Source organism: Balaenoptera acutorostrata, chromosome X (assembly GCF_949987535.1).
Source record: "Balaenoptera acutorostrata chromosome X, mBalAcu1.1, whole genome shotgun sequence".
Classification (NCBI taxonomy): domain Eukaryota; kingdom Metazoa; phylum Chordata; class Mammalia; order Artiodactyla; family Balaenopteridae; genus Balaenoptera; species Balaenoptera acutorostrata.
Window position 1 is genome coordinate 73,758,976 of NC_080085.1, and position 26,003 is coordinate 73,784,978.

A 26,003-nucleotide genomic window follows, 5' to 3' on the forward strand; every position below is an offset into this window, starting at 1 on the left:
GCACAGCTCCTGGGGTTCAGCTTTGGATTTGGCTCTGCCTCTGCATGTAGGTCACCTGAGGGCGTCTATTCTTCGCTCAGACAGGATGGGGTTAAAGGAGCAGCTGATCTGGGGACTCTGGCTCACTCAGGCAGGGGGAGGGAGGGGTATGGGAATGCAGGGCGAGTGTGCGGTGGCAGAGGCCAGCGTGATATTGCAACTGCCTGAGGTGCACCGTGTGTTCTCCTGGGGAAGTTGTCCCTTGATCACGGGACCCTGGCAGTGGCAGGCTGCACAGGCTCCTGGGAGGGGAGGTGTGGGTAGTGACCTGTGCTTGCACACAGGTTTCTTGGTGGCAGCAGCAGCAGCCTTAGCGTCCCATGCCCATCTCTGGGATCCACGCTGATAGCCGTGGCTCGTGCCTGTCTCTGGAGGTCCTTTAAGCAGTGCTCTTAATCCCCTCTCCTTGTGCACCAGGAAACAAAGAGGCAAGAAAAATTCTCTTGCCTCTTTGGCAGCTCCAGACTTTTGCCAGACTCCCTCCTGGCTAGCTGTGGTGCACTAACCCCCTTCAGGCTGTGTTCACATAGCCAACCCCAGTCCTCTCCCTGGGATCTGACTTCCGAAGCTCAAGTCTCAGTTCCCAGCCCCCGCCCACCCCGGCGGGCGAGCAGACAAGCCTCTCGGGCTGGTGAGTCCTGGTCGGCACTGATCCTCTCTGCAGGGATCTCTCTGCTTTGCCCTCTGCACCCCTGTTGCTGCACTCTTCTCCGTGGCTCCAAAGCTCCCCCCCTCTGCCACCCACAGTCTCCACCTGCAAAGGGGCTTCCTAATGTGTGGAAACCTTTCCTCGTTCACATCTCCCTCCCAGAGGTGCAGGTCCCATCCCTATTGTTTTGTCTCTGTTTTTTCTTTTGCCCTACCCAGGTACGTGGGGAGTTTCTTGCCTTTTGGGAAGTCTGAGGTCTTGTGCCAGCGTTCAGCAGGTGTTCTGTAGGAGTTGTTTCACATGTAGATGTATTTCTGTTGTATTTGTGGGGTGGAAGGTTATCTCCACGTCCTACTCTTCTGCCATCTTCAGGAATCGGGATTTTTGTCTTCGGTGCAGATAAGGCAGAATCTTCCAGACATCAGTATGGATTTTAAACACCGGTGAGTCTGAAAGGACCACAGGTTTTTCTGCTCTTTTCTAGCATTTGCCAGCCCCCATGCCTGGACTGATTTGAATTTCTCCCTGTGCCATTTATCTTCCCACTTCCCCTTCCTGCCTTCCACCACCCTTGGATGAATGGGTTTTTGTAATTCTAGCTGTTGTATTTTGTGGACTTGTTATTTTTGTTTTTCTGTGAAGTACACATATTGGATGTGGGAGTAAAGGAGGCTCTGCTGCTCCTGGTCACTCCCTTTATAGCCATCACTGTCTTGTTTCTTGTAACTCAGGTTACATTTGTTCTTTTGCTCCACTACAAGGAAAATAAGCCTGAAGAGATGGAACAGGAGGAAAGACCTCACAGCTAGATCTGCTAGGTTTTGAGAAGTGATTTTCTTCCTTCCCCTTGAAGGGGAAAAAAGCCTTTTTCACTGGTACATTTAACGTGCCCCCAGCTATAGGGAGGTACCAATTTTGGACAAGTGCCATTACAACACAGAATGCTCAGAGAACCTGAACTTTTAAACTCTGGAGGTCTGAACTTTACTGTTGGCCACTGATGGGTCTGTCTGGTATTTCAAAGGATATTGGGTGCTGCAAATAGGAACTGAAAGGGTAAACTTATTAAACCCATTAAAACTGTGGGAAAAAAAATCACTGAATAAATGACAACTTCTCTGTGCTGCTGTTTTCTCACTTTTTTAGAACTAAATGAGATAAAATATGTAAATTGCCTAGCATGGAGTGTATATCCAATAAATATTAATTCTTCCATTTCCTCATTAACTAAAGAATAAGAATGCATCCAAAGTCACATAAGAATCACTTGCAAAGAAGGCTGGAATTCAAATGATTCGATATATAAAATCTCTCCATGGATATATCTTAGGCAAACACAACACTTCTCACATCATGAAAAAAAAGTGCTATCTAGAACTAATTCTTTGAGAGCCAGGGATGTCAAGTGTCATATGCATTCAAGTATGCATATTCCCCAGTTTATTTGTGAAAGGAAGAAAAAGAGTGAGAGGGAAAAGGGGAAAGCATAAAGTGATTGGCCAAGTTGTAGAAAGAGGTACAGTCTCATCTCCGAGGCCTTCCTCATGTCTCCCTTCCCCCCCACACATTTTTCAGATTTGTTGCTTAAACATTTGATTCTGCAAAAGGAGAAAGCAGCTGCTTTACTATAATCACATTCTCTCTTGATTTATACATAGATGTATGAAAACTCAAGGAAATGTCCAGAACAGTCACCCTCTCCAACACAGAGCCTGTAAGCTCATAGGTTCACACACGCACATGTGCACAACTAACAGCCTCTCTAGCTAAAGAAACATGAGACAATAATTTTTAAATGAATAAAGAAAGAAGAATGATGGGAGACAGATACAAGCAGAAGAATAGTATTAATATATACTTCCCACTCAACTAGACTAGTACCAAGTGTGTTACCCTAATTTAACCCTTTGTTTTCCACAGCTGAAGCAAATGATCAATTTTATTTTTGAGAGAGAGGAGAATTGTTTCCTGCAGTAGTAGAAAAATAAAATAAAGAGAAAAGCAAAGAATTGTGGTATTATTATTCGGGGCACACTGTTTCTATTTGTGAAACGTTTGTCCTTATAACCCCATAGAAGAACCTCCTGTTGCAGCAGCTAAAGTAAGGCCGTGTGTGTGTGTGTGTGTTGAGGAAGGTTTATTACTGTGGGAAATTTTTTTTTCTTTTCTCCTCAAAATGAGTCAGAGAATAATATCCTAGTTTGTATAATATAAGGTTAAATATCTTTGTAGAAAATATAATAATGTAATTTTCAAAAGACCTCATTTCTAGGCACAAAAGTTCATACACCGTAGGAAACAAAGGCATGGAGACACTTTTGAACTTTTGACTTTTCATTTTCTTCTTCCTAGCCCATATCTCAATGGTAAATCTAAATAGACTAAAGACTCCAACCGCCAATGCAACAGGTGATAGTTTTATATGAAGCCTGTGAAAGAACTTTGTCCCTTTTTTCTTTGGTTCAAAGTGCACAAAGGGTGGTGCTATAGAAGCAGAAAGACTTTATAACCCAAGAATTTCCATGCTACTTGGAACTGTTGCATCTCTGAGGCACATGGTTGTCTGGAGCTAAAGATGACTTTGTTAATATTAATGATCAGAAAGTAACTTTATAACTGGAAGAACTCCAACAATCTGATTTTAGGAATCTAGTAGCTGACTCACCCTTCTTGTTTAAGCTATCAACTTCTGAGGAATTACTAGGTTGGTACAAGAGTTTGCATGATATAGCTTACCTGTTCAGGATTTTGCACTACATATTGCCTAATAGTGGTCTGTGGATATGTAGTGACTTTCACTGTTGGAGAATGGAGTTCCTGTGAAGAAAAGATAAAAGCTGCATATAATCATAGTTATTTAGTGACCTTGGAGCCAGAATAATAGGGAGCAATTTTCAGAGTGAAATTTTAAAGACCATTTACATAAATGATGACATATGAATTTATGTTTTGGTTAATTTCAGTCTCAAAAACATACATGAAAGAGTGTGTTTATGGGCTCAGCACCATGCTAGGTATTTCTATTATACTCATTGCATAGTAATTCATCACACATTCCAAACTATGTTTGATGAGAGTTTCAAAATATTTGTTTCATTGTAAATGCCCCCACATGATTAGAAGAAAATATAGCTTAATATTTATTAATCAGATCTTCTGTTTGGAAAGGACATCCTATAATTTAAAAAATGAAAGGAGACGCAAAGAGAAAACTGTGTGTGTACACTTAAACATTTAAATCTTCAGTGTGGTGGCAGGCAAGAGCCATAAATAACGTTAAAAGGGAGACAAAACACCAGAACAAAGTCATTTGTAAATTTTTGATGGAAAAAGAATGGGTATCATTAATATAAAGAGAGTTTTTATACCTCGGTGAGAAAAAAAAAAATCTTCACATTAATAGAAAAATGAGCAAACGGTATGAAAGCAGAAAAGAAGAAAAGCAAATGATTAACAAACAACAAAAATTATTCAAACAAACTAAGAATCAAATAAACATAACAAAAGAATACCATATTTTAACTGGGAAAATGTTAAAATAATAATGCTGATGAGGGCACAGTAGGAGGAGCATTTTCCTGTGGAGAGGGGAAAGATTAAATAATCATTCATAAGCTGAAATATGTAGCCATCGAAATAATGATCTTGATAATACAAATTTACATTAAAAAGCTCATAATATTATATAAGATTAAGTGAGAATGAAGATATAAAACTGCATATATGGTATGATCTTAAATTTTTTATTTGAATGGAAGAAAACACAACAAAATGCTAAGAGTACTATCTCTGGGTAGGGAATGGGTCATGAGTGAATTTTATTTTTTCCTCTTTATGTTCTTCTGTATTTCCAAATTTTCTAGAATAAACATTTTTTGTCAGAAGTAAAATTTACAGCAAACTTAATTCTAGAGCCCTTTATTATGAAAAATAACAGTAAATGCAATTTTATGACTGGATTTGAGTGTAGTGAACAGCTGTGATTTAAGTAGACTTACTTTTCTGAGCTAATCCTATCTTGGTGGTCCATCCCGTGGGGCTCCACTTTTAACTCAGTTGTAGCCTTTATTCCACTGTCCCATGTTTTGTTAGGTGTGTGACCCATGTTAGTCTGAGTTCTTTGGGAGTAGTGATTGGTTCCAATTCATCTTTGTGCAATATTTGGTACATACTTGGCACTCAGCAAATGTTCGCTGAATAAATGCCTGACTCTAACTGATCTAGCTCTAGGCCAGGCCGAATTGGGACATGGTAGGCAAACTTTTCTTTGATAATCTTACTTGTTCTGCATAATATCACCTTTTCCTCACTGTACCCCAGGTCTAGAGACCAGCTTTTGTCCATTTGGCCCTTCACTATTCAAGTTCACATCGTGACACTTCAGTCTGGGCAGGCATGTTTTCTCAGAACAGTATCTTTCTCCCTCCTATCCTCCAAATCCTGCAGCCTTTATACTCCCCTCCTGTGTACTAACAAACTTAGGATGTCATATGGTTTATTTACTCAGAATTTACTTTTTAATATGTGGGACTAGCTCATTAAACACATATTTGTTAATATGGTATTTAATTATTATTACAGGTACCTTTGGAGATATGTGTACACTCAAAAATAATCTTAAAAGTGGGATTATTAGGTCACAAAGGTTAAGGGAACTTGACCTTGTGTGTCTTTCAAATCATGCACCTTGGAGAAGGGCTAGTTCTGACCCTGTAAGTTATTCTCTCTGGATATAAATGTACAGTATTATCATTCACAAAGTCACATCCTCAATCAATCCAAGATCTAGGTACTTCATTTCTGCTCAGATCAAGGACCCTTAAAATATACATAATCAGGGCTTCCCTGGTGGTGCAGTGGTTGAGAGTCTGCCTGCCAGTGCAGGGGACATGGGTTCGAGCCCTGGTCTGGGAGGATCCCACATGCCGCGGAGCGGCTGGGCCCGTGAGCCACAATTGCTGAGCCTGCGTGTCTGGAGCCTGTGCTCCGCAACAGGAGAGGCTGCGATGGTGAGAGGCCTGTGCACCATGATGAAGAGTGGCCCCCGCTTGCCACAACTAGAGAAAGCCCTTGCACAGAAACGAAGACCCAACACAGCCATAAATAAATAAAAATAAATAAATTAAAAAAAAATATATATATATATACATAATCAGTGGGAGATCCTTGGCAAAAAATAAACTGCACTCAAACAATAACAATCAGATTAAGTAGACAATGAAATTGAAAACCTCAATTCACAGCACTTGCTTCACATTCCTATAATGGGCTGAGCTGACTTTCATATGTAAGGCTCTCCTTTCCAGTTTTATGTTCCTGAATTTTTGTGAATGTGTAAAGCTTTATGAGGGCCTAAAGATCACTTAAACATACAAGCAAGGTTTACACAAAAAGAAAATAATCTAATCTAATCCATATCTTATTTTACCTGTTCAGTATTTGGGGTTATATGTAGAGTGCTTGGGGCACAAGTAGATATTTTCAGAGTTGGAGAATGAAGTTCCTGTTGATAGAAACAAAAGGGGGTTCAGAAACTATTACTGAGCAGTGTCATTTAAATGTCTTAGGCTAAGGTATTATTATTTCCTTTATTTTTATAATAACCCAATTTGTCAGAAATAAGAACGTTATTTAGTGCTTTCTTAGATGATGTCCATCTTTCCAAAGAGCACATTACCAATTCCTTTGTCAGCATTGCAAGTAATCTAATGAAAAATAATTTCTAGAATGCTTTCATAACAATACATACTGCTTGCACTTTTAGTTTGCATCCCTTTTTTTGCTTTTTTGAGAACTCGGCTGATGTATCCCCCAATGTTATTGTATGTCTGCAATTAACAAGATTTAAAATTTATCAAACAAAAACATTAAATGTAAAAAAATCTGAAACCAATATAGGAAACTACCTTTGAAAACTCAACTAAGACTACTGCTCTTAGATTACTTCAAGCTGATTTTTAATTCTGCTTCGTGTGATCTGCTTCTAGTTTAATTTCAAAGAGTAGGTTCTGATGTTAAAGAATGATCCATAAAGATGAGAGTGTGATTTTTGATAATGATTAGATAAAATGGTCACTCTATCGATTATGCTGGCATTCTTTACGTTTTTCCCAGATCAGCAAATTGCATAACTTCATCAGTGTGCAAAGAGTTGACAGCATTACTCAATTTCTTCATACATTACTATAATTTACAACCAATTGACACAACTCCAGGATATATTCCTAAAATGATAAAAATAGTGTTTTCTTCAGATCAAGGAGGTATTAAAAATCGGAATCACAGACTTACAAGGGAAACACTGACAGACTAATACCGAAGTATAGCTATAATGTAGGTGTGACATGCTGTTCTTAAAACAGGACTGTGCATTTACTCAGACTGCCAAATGTTCTGCACACTGTGGTTTTCCTTTTGGTTCAACTTGTAACATTTTCAATCTTCCTCCCTCTGTTACATCAACAGCAACACTGCAAGCTTAATGTTTCTAGGCAGACTTTGAATAGGTTCCCAGATTTCCTGCTGGTAGCTGAGGATAATTGCTCAGACAAATGCACAGAATTAAAGACTTTAGACCAAACAGGTACGTGTTCTTCAGTTTAGGAAAATGGCTACAAATACAACCAAGTGCAGGTGGATTTGGCCCACAGATCCAACAGGAATAAGTTCAGAAAGACAAAAAAGGTGCTTTTTAGTTATGCAATAGTGCATGAATACACTCTAACATAAAAATTTATAAAGTCAAAGATCTTACCTTAACCATCCTCCCTTCATTCAAATCTCTTACCCATATTTATACATATATGTATAAATAATAATATTTACTGCTTTTATTATTCTGCAATGTAAGCCTAACAATCTCATATTATAGATTAATGTCTTAATTCATTATTTTAAATTATAGTGTTCCATAATGTTTGTTTGATAGTTTACTTATCTATCTTTTTAAAATTGTTTCCAGGTTTCCACTATGCTGCAGAGCATACTTGTGCAATGTGAGTATTTCTCTAGAATCCCACAAAATGGAATTACTAGGACACAGAATATGTGCATTATTCATTTTAACACATACTGCCCAATTGATTTCTCAAATGGCTATGCCAATTCCACATCCATCAGCAAAGTGTAAAATTACTCATGTGTGAAAGATGCTTTTTTTTTTTTTTTTTTTTAAAGGATTTTCTTATTTATTTATTTATTTATTTATTTATTTTTGGCTGTGTTGGGTCTTCGGTTCGTGCGAGGGCTTTCTCCAGTTGCGGCAAGCGGGGGCCACTCTTCATCGCGGTGCGGGGACCGCTCTTCATCGCGGTGCGCGGGCCTTTCTCTATCGCGGCCCCTCCCGTCGCGGGGCACAGGCTCCAGACGCGCAGGCTCAGCAATTGTGGCTCACGGGCCCAGCTGCTCCGTGGCATGTGGGATCTTCCCAGACCAGGGCTCGAACCCGTGTCCCCTGCATTAGCAGGCAGATTCTCAACCACTGCGCCACCAGGGAAGCCCGTGAAAGATGCTTTTATGAAAACTTTTAGCCTTTTTAGGCTGTGGCTAGTAATACTAGGGTTATTTTGAGAATACAGTTAGTGCACACTGCCTGGTACCTTGTTCTATAGATAGTAGTTTTTTCCCCTTCCCTTTACCCTATTCAAATCTGATGGCATCAGCAAATTAAACAGAATGAAACTTAACTAGCTATGTGGAGTAGCTTTTAAGATGAAAGAGTACACTGAGAAGTTTTATAAACTTGCTGAAATTAACCCAAGTAAGAATACACACACATACACAAATATATATATATATGTGTGTGTGTATATGTATCTTACATCTTTAGGGCATATATTGATAGGCAGTTACTTTACTCAGATGCCAAGATAGCAGATATTCAAAAGGCAAATTGGTGTATTTGCACAAAGACAAGTCTAGTGCTAAAATGAAGAAATTATTCAATCTTCTTATATTTGGAAAGCTGGTACATTAATTCCACAAATTATGCTTTACTTAATTGTTCTGAGCCTTCATTATTAGAATTGATCTAGGCAAATGTGGCTTTTCCCATACAACCCTATGGAAACGAAGGACAAATGGAATGACTTCAAAAAGTAAAATATTAAGGTGATAGCTTAATACGGGTCAAAGAGATTAAGACATATGGCAGTGACCAGCATGAGTTTAAATTGCAGCAGTATTAGACTTATCATAAGGTGGAAAAAAACCTATCTGAATATAAGGTGTATTAATTTCAGAAAAACTTGCTAAAGAAAACCCTTTTCCCCTGAAAGTCTACGGAATTAGGTAAGTAGTGTGAGTAAAGGTCCAAAATGAACATTGTCTTGATGATGGAAGTTACTTTCAGTGGCATCTAGCTCTAGGCAGGATTGCAGCAAGTCATCCCACAAGTAGCTATTGCCTATTCTACAGGAAGTGATCAAAAATGTTTGTGAATGAATGAATGGATGAATGAAGAAGATGTCTTAGTTTTAAAGGCATCTCAGGAATAGAAATCTAAATCTCTCTCTTGATAACCTACATCAATGTTTAATTTTCAGTGTCTCTCATCTGTATAGAGCTTCCTTAAATTCTTCATGTTGAAATCATTAAATCTAATGAATAGTTACATCTTTTGTACTTATGCCCTCTATGCCATAGCCCCATGTTCCTTATAACAAAATAATTGAAGGCTGGGGAAGGGGTGGTGGTGACTATCATAATATAGTGGAAAGAGTCCTGTGCTTGAAGTCCAGAGACCTAGGTTCTACTTCTAGTTATACCACTATACCACCAGCCAGCTGGGATAATGAACAACTCATGCCATCTTCCTGAGCTTGTTTCCTCATGTGAGAAACGGGATGTGGGTATGTGTAAGTGTGGATTGGAGGATCTTTAAGCCCCATTCTATTTCCGACATTCTGTGAATATAAGAGGTCACTCCCAGCTTATTTTTCCATACAGACAAGACAATTTCAAATCCTTTAAACTTGTCAGTCTTGTATTCCTTTGATGAAGATGATAATGACAACTAACACCTATTAAGAGCTTTCTATGCCAAATATGTTACATAGATCATCTTATTTAACACTGAGAAAAACCGCCATCAGAAAGGTACTACTATAACCCCATTTTACATATGAGTAAAGTTAGACAAAGATAGGTTAAGTAGCTAGCTGAAGATCACACAGCTAATACTAAGGTGTTGGGATTCCAACTCAAGTAGCGTGATGCTACTTAATCACTAAATCCAGAACTCATGCCCTTAATCACTATACTTCCCCACACCTATAGCCTGCCTCATTATATTTTCTGTTTTTCAAGTTGTGGAACAAAATTCTCCTGTTAGATTTGACTAATTCTCACAATAAGAGGCTAGATATTCGACTCTTTTTATTATTTATTATCAAAAGTAACTTTTTGGTGCCTGAAAACAAGAAATCCACCCATAACTGACTGTGTGAGAGAATAGCCCTGATTAAATATTTTAAACTTCTACCAATTCAACAGGGTTTTTTTTTGAAGTAGACAGCATGATATATTTACAGAGTGTACATACAGAACTCTAAACTCAATAAAACATTGAATTTTTATTTAATTCTCATATCATTTAAGCCCTTTGATTTTGCAGGAAAGCCCTACTTTTTCTGATCAAATATTCAGCCTAGTATTGAGTCGTTTATTCCTGTGGCTCGTATTTGCTAAATCCATAAATATTGCCTGTTGGCAACATTCTTTAGGTAGAGTTTTGTTGAAAAATAATTTTGTTTATAATTAGTAGATTTAGGCTTAGTATGAAATCCAAGACTGTTTTTCCCATGATGACTAAAGTCATTTTCTACTTTGGGAAAGTTGTAGCAGCCCTCTTCCCTCTTCCTCCTCATCCCCACCTTTTTCCTTCTTCTCCTCCTCACCCTTCTCTTTCCCTTTTTCTCCTCCTCCTCCTCTTATAAAGTACACATGGCATTACCAATTTTAAGATCAGAATGGATTAAAATCAGTCTGCTTTTCTGGGATAATTTTACAACATCACTTGAGATAATTGTTCATACCTTGGTTTAACCTAAATCATAGTTGGGATACAGGAATCAGATATCAGAGACTATATGACATAAATAAGAGTCAAATGTATAGATCAGGAATATCCAGTATAGCATGGTGGTTACAAGCATAGACCTAGAACTAGACTGCTTAGATTTAAATCCCAGTTCTACCACAGACTAGCTGCATGAACTCGAGCAAGTTACATAGCACTTCTGTGCCTTGGTTACCTCATCAGTAAAAATGGGAATGATATTTGAACTTTACTTACTAAAGTTTAAAATTAATTCAGTAGCTTAAGGGACATAGGCAGTTCCAGAGAGGCTATGAAACTCAGATCATGTGCTAAAAGAAAGGAAGGTGCATTTTGATTGAGGGGGGTTATTTCATCTTTTTCCTCTTTTTAAATATTTACTCTTTCAAAAAGTAAGGTTCTGGGGAAATTATATAAAGGATAGATACAGTCAGCCCTCCGTATCCACAGGTTCTGCATCTGCAAATTCAACCAACGAAGGATTGAAAATATTTTAAAAAATCTGGAAAGTTTCAAAAAGCAAAACTTGAATTTGGTGCGCTCTGGCAACTATTTATATAGTGTTTACACTGTATTTACACATCTAAAGATGATTTAAAATACAGGGAAGGATATGCATAGGTTATATAAGATACTTGATCATCCGTGGGTTTTGGTACCTGGAGCAGGGGTCCAAGTACCAATCCTCCTCAGATAGCAAAGGATGACTATATGTGCATACATGCATAAAAATATGTCATTCAGCTCTTTTATAAAATTTTTATGAATTTAATTTTCCTTCTACTGAAATTGTCATTCTAAACTTATACTTTGAAAGTTTGTGGCTTCATTTTGTGTTTCATTCCTATGTGTCCGTTAAAGCTGATCATGTACTTTGGCAGCCCTTTGATTGCACATTTGCACCACCATGAATTTCTTTGAATTGTGATGATCTTAGAGATAGTTCTATACTTAAATGAATAGCTTGAATATATAGATCTGCAGTGTCCAGTAGAACTCTCTGCAGTGGTGGAATGCCCTGTATCTGTGCTGTACAGTACAGTAGTCACTAGCCACATGTGGCTGTTGAGCACTTAAAATGTGGCTATTGCAACTGAGGAACTGAATAATTAGTTTTATTGGATTTGAATTAATTTAAGTGTAAATGTAAATAAGCACATACTACCCTACTGGAAGTGTAGCTCTAGAGGAAGCATTAGGTAAGAGGCAGACTGCAAGCAAGCTTTAATGCTCAGCATCACTACATTTTAAAAAGGAAAAAGAAAAAGCCACACACTAAAAAAACTTCATTTCAAATATTGAGGTTCAAGTTCAAAGACTCTAAGAGCATGGGAACTTCCAAATTACTCTTTCTAAAGGATATTTATGCCAGTAAACATTATAAATACATTCCTGCTGCTCCAGTCTTTTGATCATATACCATGTTTTAGAAAATTGCTTTAATGCTTTTCCTCATTAGTCTTTCTTAGCTAGCAGAGCCCTAATAAGCCTTTCAAGCATATGTGTTTACCTAATCTTCCCAGTGTCAAAGGAACCCTTACCTTATAGTCTATTCATTTAGTTTATTACCGTAGTTTGTGCAGCTAATGGCTTTTGTTGGCTATATTTTTATAAATCAATAATACAAGCAGAAAGAATTATCCAGTGCTAAATCTGTGCTGGACACCTTCACATGTTATCTCAATACTCACTACAACTCTGAAGGAAGGTATGATTGTCCCCACTTTACAAATGAGGACACAAGGTCATGAGACGTCAAGTCATTTATTCTGGGTAATACAACATTAACACTTACTGTGTGTCAGGCACTGTGCTGTGTATTTTCCACCATATATTATTGCATTTGACTCTAATAACAATCCTATAACTTAGGTGTTATTATCGCCCCATTTTATAGATGAGGCAACTGAAGCATATAGCTAGCAAGTCCGTGAACCAGGAATTAAACCAAAGAAGTTTAAAACCTAAGCTTACACTATTAGCCACTACACTTGACTGTTTCATAGTTCAGTTCTCCCCAAGTCTACCTCATCACTGCACATTTATTATTTGTAGCTCTCCCTGGGACACTACACATAGATTCATTTGGATGGGTATTTTCTCCACACAATGTTCTCTGTGACTGATCTTTAGGCTCTACATAATATGAACATTTTCAGTCAATATCTATTGGCTTTCATTTTCCTATTGATAACTCTGATCAAAGAGTTCAAGACCTTGGTGCAATATGTAAAGGAGAGACAGCGAGACTGCTGGGAACGAGAATTAGGTAATAGAAAAGATTACATGCATAGTACAGGACTTTGTTCTTTAAATATTTGGAATCTTGTTGAAATAAACATGGCACTCTTTCATGTTGCCTAATTTGAATTTTAAAACTTTACTTAAAAACTAATACATAATATAATGTTCCAAGAAGGAAAACCATGGGAGCCTTGTATACGCTTCTGTCAGTTTTAATGGCTATGAGAATCACTGAAAGTAATAATAGTGACTTAGGAAAAGGCTAGGCTGAATAGTTTCAAAAGAGGCAGTATCTTTAAAAACCACCTGACATTTATGCTGACAGAATTTGCCAAGGCAAACGGCCATTTAAATAGGCCATTTAAATAAATTTTCGGAATAGTTTGGGAGATGTTTTGTTAGAACCTGTCAAAGACAGTAACATGGTTAAACACTTGCTTTAGGTTATTGTTGAGATGCTCTTCTGAACTTTGTACAGGAAGAAACATGTAAATTATAATGACCTTTGTTTATATGAAACAAACACTTCCTTAATTTAGGATAAAATCTGTGATCCTGTTCTCATGTAAAGAAAGCAATAGAATGTAATAGTAATAGAACTCCTTCCACTCATCCCTTCCCTCCAAGGAAAATCCCTCATTTAAGAGACCCATTCCTGGATTCTTTCTTCTTTTCTTGAAGGCAACTAGGAGAGAAAATAAAGTATACAGTCACTTTGCAGTGCATGCTTTTTGTCTTTAAAAACTGAAAGTACATACGTTCCATTGGAAGCCAAAAAAAGGATGGCTATTAAGATAGCTGCTGTTGTGAAGAAAAAGTTAGCTCAAATATACTTGTTTGGAAAGGTTTTCACTTTTAAATAGGGTTTAAGAGCATGGCAAACTTGCAGTTATTTTACCAAGAATTGTCAAGAAAAAAATTTGGATCACAACAGTTAAAGGAAAAGTTCACCTCCCTCCCCTTTGCACACACCACCTTCTCTCTCACACACACACACACACACACACACACACAATGATAGCTCGTGAGTGCCATTGACTCAAAACAGGCCAAGCAATTTATCAGACCTCCCTTAAACAAGAGACAATTGGCAAGGGCATTTTCACCCAGCAATTAGTTGCACTCAATTTCTATAGCTTCATTTAACTGTAAGCACAAAAGGGATGACCAAAGCTGAAAACTCGGGCCTCTTTATCCTATAACCTCATTGCTTTCTCAGGCAACCTACTTCCCTGAATAATCATTCACTTTAGTGACCACTCCTTTGAACAACAATTTTTCAAAGCAACACACCCATCCCCACAGAACAGGAAAATTTTCTGATAGTGTATAGAAATCCTGGCACAGTAAGGGAACTATCCACTATCTCTGTAACCAAAGAAAAAGGAAAAAAGTCATGTAAACAAAGAAAAGCCCAAGGTGGGTAATTATTGAGAGCAGAGGCCATTCATAAACTCACTCACATTCTCCCCTGGGCTGCTTTCTGGAGCTAAATTTGGTTGCAAGTTTCAAATTTTAAAAAATGGTAATCCATAAAACACAATCTCTAAGAGATCCCTTCTTGCACTAAAATGTTTTATTCAATAAAATATTGATGGCTAAAGCACAAAATTATATTTTAAAATGAAATATAAACATATAGGACACCTACAGACCAGGTCGTATATATCTGTCCTCAATACGGACTCTCCTTGGATAAGCAAATGGTATTTATCTACATAATCATGGTGCTTCTTACATAATAGGCACTTAATAAATATGTGTTCAATGAATGACTAGTATTAAAAATATTTTATTTTGATCAATTTCTCTCTCTCACAACAGAACTTCTCTGTATACGTGGAAAATATCTTGAACTTCGTAAAAAGCTAAAATTAATGGAAGAGAAATACATATGTCCAATGCGTATTAACATCAATGCTGTTCATTTGAGGCAGTGTTTCATTTTGAGTTAATGATGGTTGTTTAATGTTTAGGCCTTTTAAAAGGTTGAGCCATAAGGTTTTTGTTTTCTTTAGTTTTATGTAGTTTCTAGAATTCCATTTATTTACAAGACTATATTCAGTTCTAAAATGCACCTATGACCTTGATTACACCTGCTTTTGATTTTTCCTGTTCATATGGATAAACTTAGTAATTTTAATTCTACCATCAGTTTAGACAATTTCACTATACTTGGTTTCTATATTCAGTTTTCTCTGAGAAACACTCTATCAGTCAGACAAAATAATAACTGAGGGAATCATAAAATATATCTGATCAATTTTAGACAAGAAGCAAAGCAACATTATATCTGGAGAAATTTAAAATATGTTTATGTCTATAAACACTATTTTAGTGCACAACAAAGCAAAAAAGGAAAATCGTGGGCCAAAAAGCCAGAAATAGAAAATACTAAAGTGCTGCAAAAAGCATTTGGTTAAATCTAAAATGTCTACTACATAAGCGAAAATTAATATTCAGGAAGCGAAGCAGAGTGACATCAATTTCGGTCTCTCAAAGGGAACATATTTTACTACTGGCAATTATATATTTTTTTAATCTTAGGAATTCTTTTACTGTCATCCAAACACAAAAATGCTAAAAACAATTCAAGTAAAATTTTAATTGAATTCATGATAACCAACAATTGATTATAATACTTATCTTCCTAGCTGCCATGGTCACAAAATTTAGCATCAGAATAATTGCTATATACCAACTCAAAATGTCATTGAAACATGGCATATTAAGGAAAGAATTTTAAATCATAAAACAAAAAGTGTTTTAAGTAATGTGTACTGCTTGCTTGTGCTTGGCGTGGTATATAATAAAGCTGCCACCACATCTTACACATTTCGTTAACATGAAGGTAATTTCAGATCAATTTTAGGTCCTACTTTATACAATGCCATCCTGCCACTAAACAGGGAGAAAAGAAATAAAATAATAGAATAATAGTTTCCTAGTCACATTCTTTGTGGCAGCTATCTAAAAGCTTTCTTGCCAAATTATCTTTTAGTGGATTTATGAATGCCCTTTGATATCTAACTCAGTTTGAAATTTTATAGTCAAATTTTCTTTCTTATTTCACTAAGAGAATGAAGATTCTTATTTTTTTTCCTTTACCACATATCTAGAAGTTCACCTCCCTCTTCCTCACCCAGACCTTTTCTTTCTTTTCAATTATAAATCACTTCAGACTTCACAACACCCTCCATTCCAATCTCTTTTCCCTGTTTCTGCGGCCATACTTTCTGTCCCTAAGGCTCTTTATAAACTCCTTTGGGGAACTACATTTCAGGATGGAGCTAGTCTTGTGAGGATAACTTAGCAAATATCAGGTAGAAAGGTGAGTCTCGTAAAAAACTCAACCAGCTTGGTCCCAGCAATATTAAAAAGGAAAGTTGAACTATGGAGTATACAATAAAGTGTGACCCTAAAAGTTGTTCTGTGGTCAATGTTTATAATTTGCCAAATTTCAGCTTTTTAAATTTCTATCTATTTATTTTTCTTTTACTAGGAAGTTGATAAGAAAAGAGGTTAATGTATTTAAATAACTACGCCAGATAGGGTGATTTTAGCATTCGTATGATAATGGTAACTGTTGTTTCAACTTCCCCATTGTTTTGGGGCTACTCAGGAATATAGGTGACACCCACTTTGTTGTTCATTAACATCACTGAATACTGGAATGTACATTTGCATTATTATTATCACAAACTAGTAGTTTTGACCTTTTATTTTTCTTCCCTTTGACTTCAATGCAGGTGGAGTTTTTCTCAAATAGGAAATTACTGACAGTGAATACTGGGTTTTTCTTCATATTTTTCCCTCAAATTAAGCTAGGAGTGAAATAAAACAAGAGAATTGTGGCCTTTGTAGTTGTTGGGTTACCTATATCTTTAAAAACTTCTTTTTAAAATAGTTTCGGGCTTCCCAGGTGGCGCGGTGGTTGAGAGTCTGCCTGCCAATGCAGGGGACACGGGTTTGAGCCCTGGTCTGGGAGGATCCCACATGCCGCGGAGCGGCTGGGCCCGTGAGCCACAACTACTGAGCCTGCGCGTCTGGAGCCTGTGCTCTGCAACAAGAGAGGCCGCGATAGTGAGAGGCCCGCGCACTGCGATGAAGAGTGGCCCCTGCTTGCCACAACTAGAGAAAGCCCTCACACAGAAACGAAGACCCAGCATAGACAAAAATAAAGAAATAAATTAATAAAAAAAAACAATGATAAAAGTTTCTTTATATACTTTAGAAATGTTGCTTCATATCCTAATTAAAATTATTGTTTTGGGAAAAATAATCCATATTATTCCAGATCAGCATAACAATGCAACATAAGATATCAGCCCGATGGCTGCTTTTTGAGCTCTTCACAGTACTACTTGTATCTTGAAACATAATTTCAGTTTGGATGGAAGTTTCCAGAAAGCTTAAAGACATGCAAATTTAATATAAAGAGAGTCAAAGATGAAAACAGGCATAGAGCTGTTAATTTTATATTCTTACAGTGTTCTTTCATATTCACTGGCAAGATTATTAACACAGATACTGATTCTAAACTAACCCCTTTAAAAACAAATTTGTTTCATTTTAAAGGGTGTCTTAGACTTCCACCATTTTTAGCTTTCATGTAACAATTGCTTACATCTTGCCTTCCTCAATCTTATATTCACTCTTTCAATATTCCTTCTACTAATATTCATAAATTATCCACCTGGGGTTTCCGTGGTGATGCAGTGGTTAAGAATCCGCCTGCCAATGCAGGGGACACGGGTTCGATCCCTGGTCTGGGAAGATCCCACATGCCACGGAGCAACTAAGCCCGTGTGCCACAACTAGTGAAGCCAGCGAGCCACAACTACTGAAGCCAGAGAGCCACAACTACTGAAGCCCGCGCCTAGAGCCCGTGCTCTGCAAAAAGAGAAGCCACCACAATGAGAAGCCCGCGCACAGCAACAAAGACCCAATGCAGCCAAAAATAAATCAATAAATTAAAATGTATTAAAAAAATAAAAAAATAAAAAAATAAATTATCCACCTTGACTATACAAGAACCAATGCATCATTTTCAAAAGATGAAACACATATGACAATTCAAATAGACATTGTGCCTGTCACTTATCCTGGAGTAGCATACTATTTGCTAAACACAAATAATTGCTCGTCACTCCATACATGCCATTGTCCCTGCACCACCATATTTGATACAAAAAAACCTGTTTACTTTTGATATGAAGTGAATCAGTGGGAACCTATTTTATAAAAATGACTGTATTCAAGTTGAGGATTGCTTTGTGGTAGGAGCAAAAGAATACCTCAGGTCATATATTCCAATCTAATTCAACAAAAAATGAACCATCCTATGCTCTAGTTAGATTATGAAAATCACTGGAACTGATAAACAAATGGCTACGGGAACTAGTAAATGAAAGAACAGCCAAGAGATGGAATTTGGGTGACCATACATTGCATATATAGCTGCAATCCAAGAGATAATATCCTGTAGAACAGAGCCAGAGAAGCAGAAAGAAAAGAAATGAGGTTCAAAAGCAAATAAAGGCAACAAAGATTTCCCCTTTCTGGCATAGCTGTCTTTGTGGTACCTGGGAACGGTCGCTCCAAAGCAAGCTTTGGTAGGAGGAGGCAGTTTTGAGAGAGGAGCACACTTCCCGTGAGCCGATGGGGCCCAAGGCCTCAACCACTTTGTTCATGGGCCCACTGTAAGTCCTCACTCGCTCATACACTACATTTTTTTCTGGAGGCTGCTGGGCTTGGCTTGACTGATGGTAGCAGTGGTAATGCTGGGGCTGGCACTGCAGCCCTTCTGGGGATTGCTGAGTCCCACAGCTGCTGCTGCTGCTCATCTCACTCCAATAGTTTGAGCTCATCATCTTCTCAGTGGTCAGCAAGGTACTCCCCAGATGCTCTCCCTAAGGAACAAACAGAGAGAGATCATGAAAGAAAGGCGTAGGAAAGCAGGCAGGCAGGCACACGTTAGAAGCCTTTTATCAACCACCTTTGCCTATAGTGGTGCCAGCGAGAGATGGGAGTTACCTGAGCAACAGCTGAAGCAGGTCTGGCAGTTACAGAGGAGGCAGCAAAGTAGTTGAGTGCAAATGCAAAGTGGAACCACCCCTTAAGATTGCTCCAGGAAATAGTACTGCCACGCCCCTGAGGGGCGGAATCACTGGGTAGGTTTACCTGCCGGGAGAGGCCCTGCTTTGTTATGGAGATAGCTACTAGGCTGCCCAGTAGGCTACGGAAGTCTGGAAAGAGCAGGAATGTGGAATTTCAGGGCTAAAGCCAGAGCTTCCAAATCCACAGTCTTGGAAATTCACTTGAACTGTAAATAGGCAAACAAAGACATGCCCATGCCAAAACTTACTTCAGAAAAAAGGTCACAAACGTCACATGAAAGTGGCTTTCCCATGGTTTTTAAGCTTATCAAAGGTAATTACAAGCATGAGTATTATCATTCCAGAGTCCCAGACCAAAATAAGGGATATTAGCCTAAGGACACATTAGTTTTCACAGATAAATCTTCATTCTTTGCAAAACCCAGCTAGTAATTGCAGTTAAGGGAGATTGCTATGAGGTTTCCTTCTAGCAACACTCTCTAATTTGTGGACCTGTTTATCTTGCTCCAGGCCTCGTGTGGCTTTCTAATTTAAATTGAGGAAGATTTGTCTAAATGATTAAATTGCTGTCTGTACGTGGGAGATTTGGTCAAGAAAAATCTAACCATTCCAGAAACACTTTGCATTTTAGCACTTATACTTATCGTTTCACATTTTTACAAAGGAATGTACCCTGACTTGATTTGTGCCTTAGGAAACACTGAGTTTGATTGCCTTTTTAATATCTAGTTGTTAAGGGAGCTGCAAGTCCTGAGAGGTGCCTTACCTGATATAATGAGATTAAATATGCTCAGCACTTATATTTATCACTACTTGAAATTACAATCATAATGCCTACTTAACCACCAGATTTTTCCCTGCAAGATATTTCAGCACCACGGAACTCTAGAATACTCACTGAGGGTGTCTTCAGAAAAGGGACATCTTTCTAGTGTGTATATATACCATAGAACCCAGCACACCACCACCATTCTGGAGAGGAAGAGAATATCATCAAGCTGGTTAGCCAGGATTTTACCTGCTAAGTGAACAAAAGGTAGTGACTTACTGGTCATTCACTCTGACCACGCGAGAAGCTTTACATGGAATATCTGTCATCCTCACAAATTTATGAGGGTTTATAGGCGAGGAACTGAGGCAGAGACACAGAGAGGCTGAAAAACTTCCCAAAGTTAAACTACTAGTAAAAGATGAGTCTGGGATTTGAACATAGAGCCTATAGCTCTACTATATTATACTGCTAAGTAAAAATTTAAATTATGTTCTGTATCTGGACATTCAATACATCTTCTAAGTGGAAAACTAAAACACTTTTGAACCATTAGCACGTTACGTGACTTTAAAAAGAATCTTTGGATTTTTTTTAACATCTTTATTGGAGTATAATTGCTTTACAACGGTGTGTTAGTTTCTGCTTTATAACAAAGTGAATCAGTTATACATATACATATGTTCCCATATCTCTTCCCTCTTGCATCTCCCTCCCTCCCACCGTCCCTCTCCCACCCCTCTAGGTGGTCACAAAGCACCGAGCTGATCTCCCTGTGGAATCTTTGGATTTTTTTTTAAACATCTTTATTGAAGTATAATTGCTTTACAATGGTGTGTTAGTTTCTGCTTTATAACAAAGTGAATCAGTTATACATATACATATGTTCCCATATCTCTTCCCTCTTGCATCTCCCTCCCTCCCACCCTCCCCATCCCACCCCTCTAGGTGGTCACAAATCACTGAGCTGATCTCCCTGTGCTATGCAGCTGCTTCCCACTAGCTATCTATTTTACATTTGGTAGTGTATATATGTCCATGACACTCTCTCACCCTGTCACAGCTCACCCCTCCCCCTCCCCATATCCTCAAGTCCATTCTCTAGTAGGTCTGTGTCTTTATTCCCATCTTGCCACTAAGTTCTTCATGACCCTTTTTTTCCCTTAGATTCCATATATATGTGTTAGCATACTGTATTTGTTTTTCTCTTTCTGACTTACTTCACTCTGTATGACAGACTCTATGGAGGAGAGGTATGCAAAATGCTGAAAATCGACCTTAAAAACTCTTTAAAATAATTTATTGTATATGTACGTTTATATTTGTGTACTGTGTGCAGAGCTTTCAAATCTAATCCTTGTTCATTATAATGCTGTTCCTCAAGGATCAATGAAAATTTAATTAGGAACACATGACCTGCCAAACAGCCTGGTAAAATATCAGATCAATAACTTGTTAATATCACTAGCAGTATCATTTTGAATAAGCTTTATATGTGAATAGGGAATGGGTATTAAGTGGGATCATCCAGTCAGCTCTGATTGTTGAAATCTGAATTTAAAACACACACAAACACATACACACAGTGCTGTTAATATCTGCATCCAGTGCTATTAATATCTGTATCCTAGTAACTAAAGTAAGAGATTGAGATGAAGACTAAAAATTCCTTCATCCATACCTGCCCTTCACATTTCTTGGATATATGGCATTTTGAGGCAACCACCTTAATGCAGTTGGGCAAAGAGTAATGTGTGAAACTGACACCCTCTTTCAATTCCTGAGCCTCATCCATCACTTTTCCACATGCCTGGATATGAGGAAGAGAGAGCTTGAAGCTCAGGGATACTATATAAGAAATGAGATGAGACACTCTCTGGCAGACAAACCACATCTAAATATGAAACAGATGTTGACCACCCTTGCACACCTCAGAGAGACTTATCAATCATTCTCACCAAAGTCTGTGCTCCTTCTCTGAGAATGCATTTGTGCCTTCGTTGATCTGCTTCTCCAATTGTTGTATTTCTCCTTTATGCAGATAATGTTAATACTCACCTATTTTTTATTAATAAATGCATATAAATTATTTGACCATTTAATAATGGTAATTGCTCTGTTTTCTACTTGAAAAGCCAAGGGCTTGACACTCTGCATTCCTCAGGCTTCATGATTATGCTACACTTCTTACACTGGTGGATGAGACAGTAAGAGTTGATTTCTTATTCTCAGCTCCAGACTTGTTCAGAGAATCCTTAGTTATATTTCTGGCAGTTATTTTGTTTCACTCAGTAATATAGATATTTTATGTTTAGTACTGAAAAAACCTCATTTATGATGATGAATTTGATTTCCCCTTAGACGTGATATCCCTTTAGAAGCTAATTCAGTTCTAACAGACTTAAAAACCTTTAGTGTTTTTTATTATAAAAGTAATTTATTCTTTAAAAATTAAAATAACTGAAGACATGGAAAAAGTAGAAAATGAAACTTCCCATATTGATGGTAAGAACAAGAGATAGAGTAAGGATCAGGAATGTCTGCCATATACATTACTGGTAATAAAAATAACAACAACAGTGATTAGCATTTTGACTAAGCTGTTTTGAAGGCCATCTGAAGTCTTGACTTTACCTACCTCACAAAATTGTTATTAGGTTTAAATGAAAAAGTGCCTGCTAATTGTAATACACTATCCAGATACAAACATTTTAAAATATGTTATTAACAGATGGTGTTGTGTGATTTTTGTGAAATAGAAGGCTTTGAAAAGCAAAGCAAATATGAATGTCCCAAGAGGCTATAGGTCTGGTTTTTTAAAAGCTTAGCTACCTAAAACCATTAAGGTAAAATAGCTCAGTTATTTATCAAAATTGATATACAGAACTATCTTAGCATATTAAATAATAACACTAATTATAAATTTAACACCAAATGAATTTTATAAGCATCAGCAGTGGAGCTTTCATGTGTATAACTAATCCTGTACTCCACCTCTTGTTTTATGAGGCTGACTCTCAAATATATCTCTATCCCTGGCCCATTGCTTCAGGCTAATGGTGTAATGGCAAAAGATAGAGTTAAAAGCAAAGTTATTCAAATACTCTTACTTTTGATTTCTCTATGATCAGGGAGAAGTATGTTCATATAAAAAGGGTCGACAAACAATGGTCAGAGGGAGCTAAAGGCCAAGGTAGTGAGATGATTGTAGGAAAGCACCAATGTTTTACTAAATAGGTCCAAGTCACTTGATCCAACAGAACTCCATTCCAGCCTTCTGACAGAACTAAAAGTTGAGCTTGCTTAACTGCTGTTGGGTAAGTTTAGACTAGGCAATGTTTCAGAATATCAGGTATGAAAAATCATTGTCTTGATTTTTAAAAAACTGAATGGCGAAGTTTACATACTGAACAGTTTAGTCTGATATCAATTCAGGTCAAAAGTCTGTATCCGATTATCAAGTGTCTGATGATACACATACTTAGAATAGAGATAGTTGATCCCTGAAAGTCCTTTGGTATCCCCTATTATGGTTTCTGAATCTCTGTCCTTAAGTAAATTTTAAGTGTGGCATAATTTTGCTCAGAAATAACTAATTCCGATGTTCTAAGAGTCACACTAGAGAAAATCAGACCTCGATCCTGAACAGAGTAAATAACTCCTCTGTATGATATGAATGCAGCTGAACAGGCACCAAGCCTCTATGATTCTGGCAGATCCCCAGGGATGCCTGACCTTTCCTGTAAAAGAGATTATTTTAGAACAGCATTTCTCAAAGTGTGTCCTGAATAACACTAGTGTACAGCATGTTATACCTGGAAAAGTGTTTTATGACCAAATAAGTTTAAGAAACACTTGGTTAAATATATTGCGAGAAGTAGCTTTATTGACATAATTCTTATAGCCTTTCATAAGCTAATGGAGACTGTGATCTTCTAAATGGGTCAATGATGTGTAGACGTTTTCAAGTTTTGTTGGTGATGAAATATATTTTGTGTGGAAAAACTTTAGTGACTGGTGCTCTTCAGACTTTTTTCTTCTCTATGCTTTTTTCTTCCATATGTTTTAAACTAAGCTCATTAGGTGGGAATTCATAACTAGTTTATAATTCTGCCAATATTGTGAAAACATACCAAAGACCATTTGATCAGCCATATCATTATACCAGTGATACTTGAAGTGAGGTCCCTGAACCAGAAGCAGCAGCTTCACCTGGAAAATTTTCAGAAATGCAAATTCTTGGCCCCCACCCCAGATCTACTGAGTCAGAGACTCTAGCAACGGGACCCAGCAATCTGTTTAACAAGACCTTCTGGTGATTCTGATGCACAATAAAGTTTGAAAATCCCTGAATTATACCAGTATATTGGGGGCAGGCTTGGACAAAAGAGGAAGGCAGTAGTGCCAGAGAGATGAGACTTCCTGTGTATTGGGTAAGAAATTGTAAGCAGCTCAGGAGTGGGTGATTAAAAGTCTATGAGGAAGTAGAGGTGAGCTACAACCTTGGGTAAGAGTCTCTCTGTTCTATGTATATAAAGAAGTTAGAATGAGAATGAACTACAGTGTAGTACATTAATTATAGCTATCTAAGGTATTCTGATATTAAAAATAAAATATTTTCATTTTAATAAAAGAAGAATATTGAAGGTTATATAGTGTAGTGTCGATGAGCATAACTTTGCATTCAGACAGACCTGGATTTAGAATTTTGCTCTACCACATATTAGCTCTATGGCCTGGCAAATCATGTTACTTCTCTGAGCTTCTGTTATTCTCAATGAAATGGATAATAGCCCCTAACAAATGGCTTGCTGTGTAGATTAGATAAAATGCATGTAAAGTGTTTAGCATGGTGTCTGGTAACTAGTAGCTATACAATAAATGGGAGTTCTTAACATTATGCTCTAGATTTGGCTTGGGATAAAGAAAGAAAGGGCTTGCCATGGCTTTGCAGATAGAAATCTGCCTATAGTAGAAAGTATCATATGATACAGGTCTGACTTGAGAAAAGGGAAAACATCAGAAGTGGGGAAATACCAGATGACATAACCACAGAGAAAGCTCAGTCAACTTAACAAAAAGGAGAGATAGAATGAAGCTTGATTGTAAGGTTTTCATTTATAATTTTAAAAGCTTGGCTAGAATGGAAGAGCTTAGCTAGAAGGTAAAGTCCCGTGGTGTCTGTTCCAGGTATCTGTGTTGTAATGTAGAGAAACTATAAGGAGTAATTTTAATGTAATCAAATTACTTAAAAATATATGTACAAAAGTATCCAAAGCAAACATAAGAAGGGAAATAATAAGAACTGAAATCAATGAGACTGAGAACAGAAAAACAATGGAGAAAATCAATAAAACCAAAAGATGGTTCTTTGAAAAAAAAATCAATGAAATTGATAATCCTTTAACAAGATAAAGAAAAAAGAAAGTACAAATAACCAAAATCATGAATAAAAGAGGAGGTATCACTACTGACTCCACAGACATTAATAGGATAATAAAGTACCCTATGAACAACTCTATGCACATACATTTTCCAATTTAAATGAAATGGACCAATTCCTTGAAAACCACAAACTACCACAACTCAGACAAGATGAGATAGATAAACTGATTAACCCTATATCTATAAAAGAACTAGAATTCATCATAGTAAACCTTCCAAAAAGAAAAATGCTGAATTTCACCAAATATTTAGGGGAAAAATCAATACATTTTCTATACAATCTTGTCCAGAAAACAAAAGAGGAAGGAACACTTACTAATGCTGGTAAGTGTTTTGAGACCAGCATCAAAAGAGACAAAGACAATACAAGAAAAGAAAACTATAAAACAACAACCCTCATGAATATAAACTCAAAAATCCTCAACAAAATGTTAATTCAAATCCAACAATATATAAAAAGAATAATATATTATCAACAAGTAGAGTTTATCCCAGGAATGCAAGACTGATTCAACATTTGAAAATCAATCAATATAATTCACCAAATTAACAAACCAAAAAAGAAAAAAAAGTATATAATCATCTCAGTTGATGCAGATAAAGCAGTTGACAGGATCCTACATTCATGCTTGATGATAAATCTGATAAAGGATATCTAAAAAAAAACCTACAGCAAATATA

The 26,003-nt window shown here is 37.2% G+C and overlaps 1 protein-coding gene across 1 annotated transcript in view; it reads right to left on the bottom strand.

The window, feature by feature from the left end:
* POF1B (POF1B actin binding protein) overlaps positions 1–18,862 on the bottom strand; it is a 94,137-nt gene extending 75,275 nt beyond the window's left edge. The window contains 3 exon segments of the mRNA XM_057537658.1: positions 3,425–3,505; positions 6,117–6,191; positions 18,575–18,862. Coding sequence (XP_057393641.1) covers positions 3,425–3,505; positions 6,117–6,191; positions 18,575–18,862 — 444 coding nt within the window.
* Between the last annotated feature and the right edge of the window lie 7,141 nt (positions 18,863–26,003).